This window comes from Amaranthus tricolor, chromosome 15 (assembly GCF_026212465.1).
Source record: "Amaranthus tricolor cultivar Red isolate AtriRed21 chromosome 15, ASM2621246v1, whole genome shotgun sequence".
NCBI lineage: Eukaryota > Viridiplantae > Streptophyta > Magnoliopsida > Caryophyllales > Amaranthaceae > Amaranthus > Amaranthus tricolor.
The window spans coordinates 11,156,481-11,167,957 of NC_080061.1; the positions used below are offsets into that span (position 1 = coordinate 11,156,481).

Consider the following 11,477-nt stretch of genomic DNA (forward strand, 5'->3'; position numbering starts at 1 on the left):
TAAATTTCGGGTCATCGGTCTGTTTTTAACACCTCTAGGGAGATCCATAAGACTTCAATTACATCTTTTCGATCATCATCCTACGGTTCAAATGACACATACTCTTTCCTAGCGAAATTGAATCAGGATGGTCAGAATAAAAAATGCACAGCTGAGATTTCGATTTTGTTCCACTGAAATAGAAAACTTATCCTAAGATTATAAGTCATATTTACACCCCATTTTTCCCTCTTAACTTCTCCCTCTCATTCATAATCTCCATAGAACATAATCAACGTACGACAAATCAGAAAAATCACCTTCAAAATCGCCATTCTCGATCTCTTTTCTTTTGAGGAACCTTTTTTTTTTCCACTTTCTACAATTCAGTTCCAGCATTTCTTTGGGAGTATGAAATGATTGATAGATTCTACATCCCAAAAGCACTCTTAAAGCAGGAGATGAATGGAATCATTTTAACCAGAGATTGACAGAAAGATAGAGAGAATGTTGAGGAGAAAGCCGAGCAAAATAGAAGTGAAGGTAGAAGACGAAGAACTTCAACAACTCCAACACCAAAATCGATTCATTACTTCTTCCTCATCCAATCCTACCACTTCTACTACTCTTCTTCAACATTTTGATACTTCTACCTCCAAATCTCAACGCGTTGGTCTTTCATCCTCTTAATTCCCCTCCTTTTTCTTCATTTCCCAATTCATTACAAGTATCTTCAATCTTTTCTATGAATCCCCGATTTCCCATAACAAAGCTTCAATCTTTTCTTTAAAACCTCAATTTCTCATATAAAGCTCTCATCATTTCAATTAATCTCAGTTTCCCCATAAATAGCTTCATTCTTTTCTAAAATTCTCCAATCTCCCATTATCCGTTATTGTTCTATCTGCCTAATCCTAATTCCCCTCTCTGTTCCAAATTTCAATTTAATCCTTATTCAGTATATGAGTAGTATAGTAATACTTCAATCTACATATATTAGTTTTTTTTTTTACTGTGAAGTATGAAGGTGTGTACAACACTCTACTCTACTTGTCATCACTTTTATAAGAGTAATTTATTACAAATCTCTGAAAAACAAGAATTCTTATCACAAAATGGATTGAGAAATTACTGTATATTTCATAGTAGAAAACCCATGATTGTAATTAATCCTGTAGTTACTGTTAGAGCTTCTTCTTCTTCTCCTTCTCCTTCACTTGGTGCCTCTTCTGATTATTCAGGTAAATTTTCGATCTTTTGAAGCTCTTCTATTGACCAAGATAGAAACATTTGTGTTTTTGTCGTTTATCATCACTGCAAAAAATTACCCAAGAGAGCAATCAATATTAAATTTAAAATTTTGACTCATTGTTGAAACTTGTATGTTGGGAAACAACTTGTGGGCTTTGTAATGTCTTTCATCACTGCTTTTTCTTTGTTTTTGTTGTATATTCAATTTGAAACTAGCTGCTACTCAATAATACTTTAGGATTTTAGGTTATGGTCTTATGGATTCAACATGTGGATTATGTAAACTTTGGGGTTTTCTGAAAATTATGATAATTATATGGAATTGATTAATACAACATCTTCTACTTAGTCCAATGTATTGTGATATGATTCGCTAATCTACTTGAGAATCACAAGTTCGAGAAAGCTAATTATGGTTGTTTTTGTCTACTTTTGGGGCATTTTGAATGACTTGCAAATCCAAAAAGCAAGTTATATGACAAATTACTCCAATGTCATTGAGTGGCTTCCATCTAAGCAACAAGTAGCGTCTTTCCGATTGACTTTGTAAGAAACATCATATGCAACTTGCTTAAATAAAAAGTGCACATAATTTGATGAGCCATTTTAATTCAAAACCAAAGAAATATTTTATTTTTGGCCCATATAATTGATTATTAGTTGGGAAAAATCATCGAAAGAGATTAAGAGAATTTGGTTATATAAAAGTTTGTAGACGAAACTTTTAGAGTCTTGAACCAAACATAAAGTATATGTATACTTCTCATACAAAAATGTATTTGACACTTTTGCATTTTCTATCTCGAATCGGAGGTGTATATACTCCCTTGAATTTTCTACTAACAATGTAATGTTGTGAGGGGATACATCATCAGTGGAAACTATTATAACAACTCGTGCAATGCACGAAGTTTGTTCGTATGGAAAAACCTATAAATAAAAGTTTTAAAGAAAGATGCAATTGCATATAATGGTGAACATAGTTAATAGAAACTCGTGCAATTTTTCTCTTTTATTATAGTATTGTATGATTGTTTGATTTGATCTTATAAAATCTTTTTAAAAACTTACCTTTGATAACATACTTAATGTAATAAAATCTTTTGAATATAAGACAATGACAATTTAACCTATAAAAATGCTACATTTGGCAAAACTCTATAAATCGCTATATGGAATTTTCCAGTTAATTCTAAAATGAGACGGTCTCACGGTGAGGCCATTTCTATTGGGCTGGCCCAATATACATTTTTTGTTTTAAAATGATTACTTATAATGTTAAAGTGATCCTTTATAATTTTATTACATTTACTTTTTATATTCTTAGAGTGATTACTAATAACCTTAAAACGATTACTTATGATCTTAAAATAATCAATTGAAAAAATGGACTATTTTATGGATCTGTCTCATGGTGAGACAATCTCATACAAGACGAGCTGTTTATTATTGTATGATTCATTAAGATGAAGGATTAGTGCATGATTATAAGCTGCAATTTGTATTAGAACAATAATGATACATTTTCTAGAATTGACACTTTTATTCATAGTTTTGCAATTTGCACTCATTGGTAACCCTAATTGTTATAAATCAGGTTGAGGAATATTTACAAATTGTTGTAGCGCCTAAACCCCTTTTTCTTGTATTGTTAAGATAAAGAAGCTTAGGATGAAGGAAGAATTTATGCAAGCTTTATAATTGTTCCAGTTTGCAAAGTTTTGGATTTGGTGTGTATCTTGTTTGTTTATAATGGAGAGTTGAGAGTTCAATGTCTGTCAGGCTTAGCTTGAAAGTGGTGAATATATCTTTTAAGTAGAAGTGTCAACTGAAACCCTAAATAAAGAAAAATGTAAAAGTGATTGCGGTGATCTTTTTTCCTTATGAAAAGGAACTTTAGTAGTTAAACACTAGCAACTCTTATATAAGTCGACACCCTAATAATTTCCCAAGTTCGCTCTTGAACTCCTCTACATTTTTGCCCTTGTACCTAAGAGGGGAGGGAGTGTGGGAGACTGGTAAATACTTACAATTAACTTATTTTGAGTGGTGTGTGAAATTCTAGGATGTGTGTAGGATGCATGTTTGTGAATTCACAAATTGAAAAACATGAAATATTAAATGTTGATGAATTCATTCTTTGTCATTGATGTTCAGGTGCACAATTAAAAAAGAAGCAAAGCAGCGTAGCTGGAATAGACCAGGATGACTTATTGGACCCGAGACATTTAGCTGATCCCGACAGCTATTTCTGTGAGTTCAAAGGTGTGCACATACATTATAAAGTATGTGAAGCAGAATCATCCATGTCGAAAGAACAAGAAGTTTCTAAACATGATGCTCTTAGTAGGAGAACTGGTTTCCCAATGATTTTTCTTCATGGCTTTGGTGCCTCTACTTTCTCTTGGCATCGAGTCATGAAGCCCTTTGCACAAATAACTGGTTCGAAGGTTCTAGCATTTGATAGACCAGCATTTGGGTTGACATCAAGAGTTCATCATTCAGTATCTTCTGATTCTAAAGATGACACAAAGCCTCTTAACCCCTATTCTATTGCATTTTCTGTGTTGGCAACATTGTACTTCATCGACTTCCTCAAATCAGAGAAGGCAGTACTTGTAGGGTGTGTAATTGTTTATATCACAGTTTCTTTCTAAAACATCACGATCATGTTCTTTGCTTCTCTCACTTAGTCATGATTACTTCCTTTATGATTTTCATTTTTATGCTTTTTAGACTTCCTTGATACCAATGTTGGATTTAACTTTATTTTTGGGTTAGGCCACGTATGAATCTTATTTTTATTTATGTGAAGTATCATTTGTTATTTTACAATCATGTGTCAACAAAAAACAACCTCTTGTAGTTAAGAAGTTAAGGCCATACATGCTTTTCGCCTGCCTACGAAGGAGCTACCCTAGTGGCTTTGGGAAAATGTAACATTGTTAAATTTACTTTTTATGTAACAACACTGTATATCTCTTTTTTTTTTTTGCTCTAAATTCCTTTAGTCTTCATCTTAATTGTTTTTGGCAGTAGCTCTACTGATTTTTTCTTCATGTACCTTCTTAAATACGTATCCATAAAGATTTCTTAAACCCTACAAATTTATTGGAATGTGTGGTCAGGCATTCAGCAGGTTCTGTTACTGCAGTGGAGACATACTTTGAGGCTCCGAACCGTGTGGCAGCTTTGATTCTTGTAGCTCCAGCCATAATAGCTCCGCTTTCAGCCCCCAAGTCTGAGAATAAAAAAAACTTGCCCCAAGAAAATCAAGTCCAAGAAAGCAACTGTGCTTCAGACCGTCATCCAAATATATTGGTAAGGCTTGGACAAGTTCTGTCAAATCTTTTCAGATACATTGCGGACATAGTGATGAAAATATGGAAAGGGATGATGAATGTAGTTAGCTTTCTGTACAATAGAGCTATAGTTGCAATCTTGCGCTCAACTGTGGCTGTAATGCTGGTAAGATTCTATATCAGCTCTTGAAAAGTGTATTCATAGTGGTCACTTAATTTTTGTATTTGGTACTTGGGATATCTGTGAAATGTTCATGATCTCCCAACTCTCTTAGGTCAGGATGATTATTGACAAGTTTGGCGTTGCTGCCGTTAAAAATGCATGGTATGATGCAAGTCAAGTTACAGACCATATTCTACAAGGTTACACAAAGGTAATCTTATACAAGTTTTTGTTTATTTTTCTGCTCTTAAATGTTTAGAAGGCATGATGGAAAACCATATAACGTGTTACAAAGTTACAATATGCATCTTGTAATGCAGCCGCTGAGAACCAAAAATTGGGATAGGGCTCTTTTGGAATATACTGTGGCTATGCTGACAGGTTCTGAAGCAAAACTAAAGCCACCATTGGAGAAAAGACTCCAAAAAATCACATGTCCAGGTAATTAAGAGATAATTAAGTTCAGTTCTTTCCGCATAAAAACCCTCTTTTGAACTTATTGGCCCTCTGAAGATATTGTGAAAATGAAAACAAAGCCTAAGTTGTTCGTTTCCAGCCAACTTTCCAATATACAAGCTGAACATTCTTCTAAGATAATCTTCTCTCATTATCATTGTCCATTTGCCATAAATTTTAATGCTTTTAGTATGAGACATTATTGATTTGGTGTTTGTCATTTGTTGTTTGCCGTTCGGAAGATACTTATCTGTATGTGTTTTGCGTGAGAAGACAAAGAGTAACCCTATTTATTTTAAGTGAACCAGTTAGAAATTTGTGGAATTTTAGGAGGTTTACCTTCATCAATTAGTCCAAGTCATAGATGAAAGCTTAGTGTATCACTATCAAGTTTGTCAGTATCATTATTTGCAATTGCATAGTAGTCAGAATTAGGTGTTATACTGTTACTTCAAAGTTGTGTTACTAAGAGATTCAATCAGTCAAATACATGTATAGACAAAATTACTTATATCTCTAAATTATTATTCACATAATATTGGGGATTATATCGAACAAATTGGAAACTACTCCGCCGTCCCTTGGAAATTGCCTCACTTTCTATGTTGGTCCGTCCCTTTTACTTTACTACGGTTTTCTTTTATGGTAATATTTCCTTCACTTTCTTTAATTCTCATTCACGCATTTCATTTCTCTTTAAATATCATCCATACATTTCATTTTTCTTTAAATACCATCCACAATTTGAATGACCCCACCAATCTTTAATATTTGTGCCATATGCCCATGTTACAATTCCAAGGAGACTGAGAAAGTATTCTTTCTTTCTTTCTTTCTTTAATATTTGTGCCATAGGCCCCTTTTCTCTAGCACTATTAAGTGCATGTTATCTCCCAACTGTTAATCAGTTCAGCTCAGCTTATTCATTCATTTTAGTGTAGCATATCACGTTTACTATCATATTTCAATATTCATTTAGTTTTGTTCAATTCCATTCACTTCAGTTTTCAGTCGCGTTCAGTTGTTAGCCGACCGTCCCCGAGAATAGGCCCTAATAGCAAAACTAAACTGAAATAATAGTAAAATGTGATAGTAAAAGCAATGTGTCGAATTAAAATGAGGTAAACTCATTTGAACCGAGTAGATTTGAACTGAACTGAATAGCAGTAGTGAATCGAATAGTAGTTTTAGAGAAGATTCGCTTAGAGAAATTACAAATAGTGTCCTATAATGGAGTATTTAAGTTTTTAAATCCTCACAACAAGGTATTCTTTCTTTTGAGTACTTAGTGAAGGGTGTCACTTAATATAATACTGAAAATTTGAAGGTAAATAAATTGAAAAAATGGACTACAATTTTCGGACAGTTAAGCAGCGAAATGTAGTCTAGGAAATACTTCAAATTTGAATTTAACCTTCAACTTTGTTGTGTATTATATAAGGTCTATATCTAAAGCTAGTTTTTTGACAGTAGATTATCATGATGGCTGGCTTAGGAGATGTTCAGACTTCAGACTAATAAAAAGCCAACAAGCGAAAAGTTTTCTATTCACTATGTATTTAATTCACCCTGCTATGTAGTACATTTCTGAAGCAGTATGATTAAATAACTAATCTATCTGACTGTTTACATGATTCAGTACTGATTATTACGGGCGATAGTGACCGGCTTGTCCCATCTTGGAATTCTGAAAGGCTTTCACGAGCAATACCTGGATCACAACTTGAGACTATCAAGAACTGTGGTCATCTGCCTCACGAAGAAAAGCCAGATGAGTTTATTTCTGTTGTTGCAAACTTTTTGCATAGGGTTTTATCCGGTTCTGAAGAACTATGTATGCGGGCATAAGTATTTAAGCAACATTCGACATATTCTGTAAACTATTCTTTAACATGCGAGCTCCCCCTCTGAACAGCCGATGTTTATGTATATCAACATGAATGTATACATGTATATGACTAAAGTTAATTCGACCACTTCCTAGAAAGACGTTTTATTGCGCTGCTCTAGCAAAGTATGCTAAGTGTTGGACAATGGGAACATAAGATTTGTGAAGTATGATTCATAAACCGAACTAGGAACTCATTGGCGGGAAAATTATTACTGCGTGTATCCTAATTGTTGAGTGATGTTTTATCACTGTTTCAAGAATTTGGATTGTATCTCCATTTCACGTAGTTCACCCTATACTTTAGTTTTTTGAGTACAACAATTAGGTTGGGGCAAAATAAGGAATGATGAGAAAGTATAAGTGGTGTCGACATGGGGAGAATTAGTCTTTATACCAAAAAGAATGTTTTTAAAGAAAAACATTGCACTTATTTAGACAATTCTAAAAAAAAGGAAAATTATGCACTTTAAAATATCGGGAAGTATTTGGTTTGGAGGAGGAACATTGGAGTTGCCTCTTTACTCTAAATCCATTGTTGTGACTCTTGAAATTGATCGTCATCTCTTACAAGGGTAAGAATGCATACGATCGATTCTCAATTCCCGTTATAGAGGTGAGGTGACAAAGGTAGGCTTTGAATTTACTAAATAAGAAAGTTGCCAATTGTTTTGGACGACTAAATTGGAATATGACCTATTACATGTTAGGAGCAGCACATGGATGAAATTTTATATGGGATTGTTATAGAAGTTAAGACTTCAACTCGAGAACTTAGAGATCATGTTATCAAAATAGTATGAACTTAAAACTTATTAAATTGTAGCCCCAAAGTCTGCTGAAAAATATAAAAATAAAACAGTAGGAGGCATCTAATGGTGCAAACATGAATGTAAACTATGCATAATTTGAAACATGATTTTATTAGGTACTTTAATCTGTAAGATTTATCTTGTGCAACTTATTTGGTTATCCAACTGTAAAACTATGTCCCTTTGCTCAACTTAACCGCATGTATAATATAGTGTTGGTGAGGCCACTGGCTGGCTGATAACTTGGTCTGGCAGCAACATAGTTTGAGTAGTTAGGTGGGTATGGCGCAGAATGATTATATGGACGGTCTCAAATAGGTGCATGCGGATGATCATTCCCTGGCTGGTAAATTGACGGTTCAGCATGTCCAGCTAAGTGAGTTTACACTGGTCCTCTATCAGTTGCCATGGTATTGCTAGTGCTGCTCCCCCATAAGTTAAACCCATCCTCATCGCCTGCAAAATAAGAGAAGTTTTTGACAAATTTCATGCCAAGTTGAATCGAGACAAAATTAAGTAGGAAACAAAACTGTTGGCAATTGATTCTTCAAGAATAAATGAACTTACTTACCTAAATAAAACAATGAGCTTATACCATCCTTTTCTTGTGAGATCCTGATAGAGACATCAACAAAGCATTGAGCTTTATTGGAGTTCTTCCTCAACAGGAAGCTTCCTACATCTTCTACACCCAGTTCAAAGTTGTTGTAGTGCTTAGTCAACAACTCCTTCAAGTTAAGAGGTGCGTTACCCTGAAGCTTTTCTCTGAGAAACAGGGCTCCCTGCTATATAATTCAACATTTGATGCAATATCCTTCAACTTTGATTTGAAACATTGATCACAGTCGTGAACATGGTCTTCCACACAGAATTTGCGTTTCCAGAAGCATAAATCTTGGTGCAGTATTTGTTTTTGGGGTCAATCCAACCAATGATGTACCACAAAAATTTCCAAAGGGAAGATCGGGGCAACCATCGAGCTGAAACTAGTCATACCTCAACCCAAATCTTACCCATGATGATGAGCTTGAATGCTTCATCATATTTACTTTTCTGTAGAAGAAATAGAGACTTTTTGCAAGGAGAACATGTTCTCTACGAATTCTTTATTGGAACTGGTATAGCATAGAGTAAAAGGACATAAACAAAAGGATTCTTTTAAACCGTATTAAGTCTACCTTACCTTTTTGACAAGGAAATACATAACTAAGCATCAATATCAAGGAATACAATTCTTTTTTCTGTTTCGTACCTAAATAATTTTAACAGTGCAATACAGAACATATAGGTAGAATATGCTACAAGTATGAAATCAAGAAATTTGATGTAAACGCCATCTTGACTGTTTGTGGGTGTTTAATATTATTTTTGACGTTGCGTATAGCGAATATATACTTTTTTTTATAATTTATTAATAAACTTACTTTGCCTTTATATTATTATAAGATTATAGGATAGAGTTTAGGTGAGAACTCTATTATGGTGAGAACTATGATAAATGTCTTATGGTGAGAACTATAAGAACTCATTTTTCACCCTTTAATCATGATTAGATGGTTCAGATCTCGTGTGCGTTATTAACGGCATTTTCGTAATTTTTTCTGGATAGTTTTTTATAAAAAATCATTTTGACTAAAAATAGACCTTTTTAGTCAATTAGTAGTGTTTTATATGAAAAATACCTTTTTGGTGAAAAAGATTTTGAGGCAGAAAGTTACACTATATCTTTTATGCCTATAAGTAGAACTTTTAAAGTAAAAAGTAAACCTTTTTATACGTAAGTGCATTCTCGAAATGAATGAAATAGCAAATCTGATATTGTTTTTGAACTTGTATTTTAGGGTTATTATTAGACTTTTAAAAGTTAAATTTAGAAATGCTTTTAAGGATATTATATTTGCTAAGTGAAAACGTATTTGTTGTTTTAACCGAACCTTTTATGTCCGTTAATAACACATTTTATTTAAAAAGTTGACGTTTTTATAAGTTGTTTTAGCGCATTTTTTTCCTGACCGTTTTTGTAAACTTTTAAATTCACTCATGTTTTTAAGTATACCTCTTATACTTATTAATTGGGCTTTTTCAAGGAAAAGTAGACCTTTTTAGTAAATCTTATACTTTCATAAACACAAACTAAACTTTTTATCACTCATATTTTAAGTATACCTTTTAAGCTCATCAGTAGTGCTTTGTACATGAAAAGTATACCTTTCAAGCAAATGCTACCTTTATAAACACAAAGTAAGCCTTTTGTCACTCATATTTTAAGCATACCTTATAAGCTCATTTGTAGCGCTTTGTACATGAAGAGTATATCTTTCAAGCAAATGCTATCGCAAATATCTCATACGTTATTATTTTTTACATTGCTCTACCTATTTTGAGCTAATAGCCTTTCATAGCACTTGTAAAGTAGACCTTTATAAACCTTAAGTAAACTTTTATATACCAAAAGTAGACTTTTATTTAAAAAAGAAAAAAAAATGCAAAAAGGCAAATTGTGCAACCAATGTATCTAGTGTAGCTTGTTATCTTGCAGTAGTACACTGTTATTAACACCTTGAAAACTCCAACCAATGGCCGCAACATCTACAGGTTCTACAACAACCACAAACACACACCTAGGGCATAAACACTACCATAAAGTAAACGCTCATCGATTATTGAATATATTAACAACAATGAAATGAGAACCAACTAACACAAATTAAATCGTCAATTGTTTATGAAGTTAGAGAGTGCACTATTTTCAAAAACAACCAAAGGAAAAATGCAAAAATGCAGTGTAGCTAGTGTATCTCTTGCAGTAGGACGCTGCATTAATCTATAAGACATGATAGAATTAAAGGCCACAACACATCAAGAAACAACAATTCAAATTATATAAATGAAACAAATGTAAAAGAAAACTATACTAGATATAAACCATCTCATTTTCTAATTGTTTTTCTTCTTGTGTGCTAGTATATAATAGAGAATTTATCAAATTTTAGTGAACTTATTAGTATACAACTCACCCACTCTTCAATATTGCATGTTTTTCATTCAAATTTCAACAGCAACATCAGCTTCAACTAATTGACGATTCAGTTTCTCCAAAGCTTGCATCAAAAACAATCCCCAAATTCAATTAGGTGCATCGTCATATTCCACTTCTATTGACTGTTTGAGAAAATGTTCCAATTGAGGACTTTGAATGCTCTCAATATCTAAAGTACAAATTATGGGAAGAGCTGCAAGTTGCAACAATGCAGAAGAATGTTGTTTATAGTGATTGACCAACACTGGCAGTGGCCAGTGGCATAGATCTCAATGCAGATTTAACCAAAATTAAGGCACAATTAACATTTAACTTATAAATGTGAGCCACAGTAGGATCGTCATCTTGAATCTAGTCAGTTGGATAAATACCATCAAAATGCGAAGCTTCGCCAAAGGAAGGCAGAAGATATCAAAATAATATCGAAAGGGAAAACACTCTCGACACAGCTGTTGCAAACGTCCAAATTACCTGACCACTAAGGGAGCTGTGAAGCTGTTTGATTATAAGATATTTTTATTATTCAAATTTATTTTTATCTCGATATACAAATACAACAACAATAGATAAAGCTGTGGTGGAAGAA

At 33.4% G+C, this 11,477-nt stretch overlaps 1 protein-coding gene and 1 pseudogene across 2 annotated transcripts; one reads left to right on the forward strand and one right to left on the reverse strand.

Moving 5' to 3' along the window:
* The first annotated feature begins 80 nt into the window (after positions 1-80).
* On the forward strand, positions 81-7,168 carry LOC130800624 (uncharacterized). Of its 2 annotated transcripts, none has more exons than XM_057664171.1 (6): positions 81-1,220; positions 3,388-3,853; positions 4,359-4,698; positions 4,808-4,906; positions 5,016-5,136; positions 6,791-7,168. In XM_057664171.1, the coding sequence occupies exons 1-6, from the start codon at positions 1,001-1,003 to the stop codon at positions 6,997-6,999; spliced, it is 1,455 nt and encodes a 484-aa protein (XP_057520154.1). In that variant the 5' UTR covers positions 81-1,000; the 3' UTR covers positions 7,000-7,168. The 2 variants fall into 2 exon arrangements, with proteins under 2 accessions (XP_057520154.1, XP_057520155.1); XM_057664172.1 differs by having other exon boundaries at positions 677-1,220; positions 4,359-4,551.
* A 938-nt stretch (positions 7,169-8,106) lies between these two features.
* Positions 8,107-9,169, reverse strand: LOC130800625 (uncharacterized; annotated as a pseudogene).
* Between the last annotated feature and the right edge of the window lie 2,308 nt (positions 9,170-11,477).

Bases quoted from the DNA above. Each gene is read 5' to 3' on its own strand.
- LOC130800624 (XM_057664171.1), top strand. From the start codon at position 1,001: ATGAAGGTGTGTACAACACTCTACTCTACTTGTCATCACTTTTATAAG. The intron at 4,699-4,807 runs GTAAGATTCTAT...CAACTCTCTTAG, and splicing joins CAACTGTGGCTGTAATGCTG to GTCAGGATGATTATTGACAA. The intron at 4,907-5,015 runs GTAATCTTATAC...CTTGTAATGCAG, and splicing joins TTCTACAAGGTTACACAAAG to CCGCTGAGAACCAAAAATTG.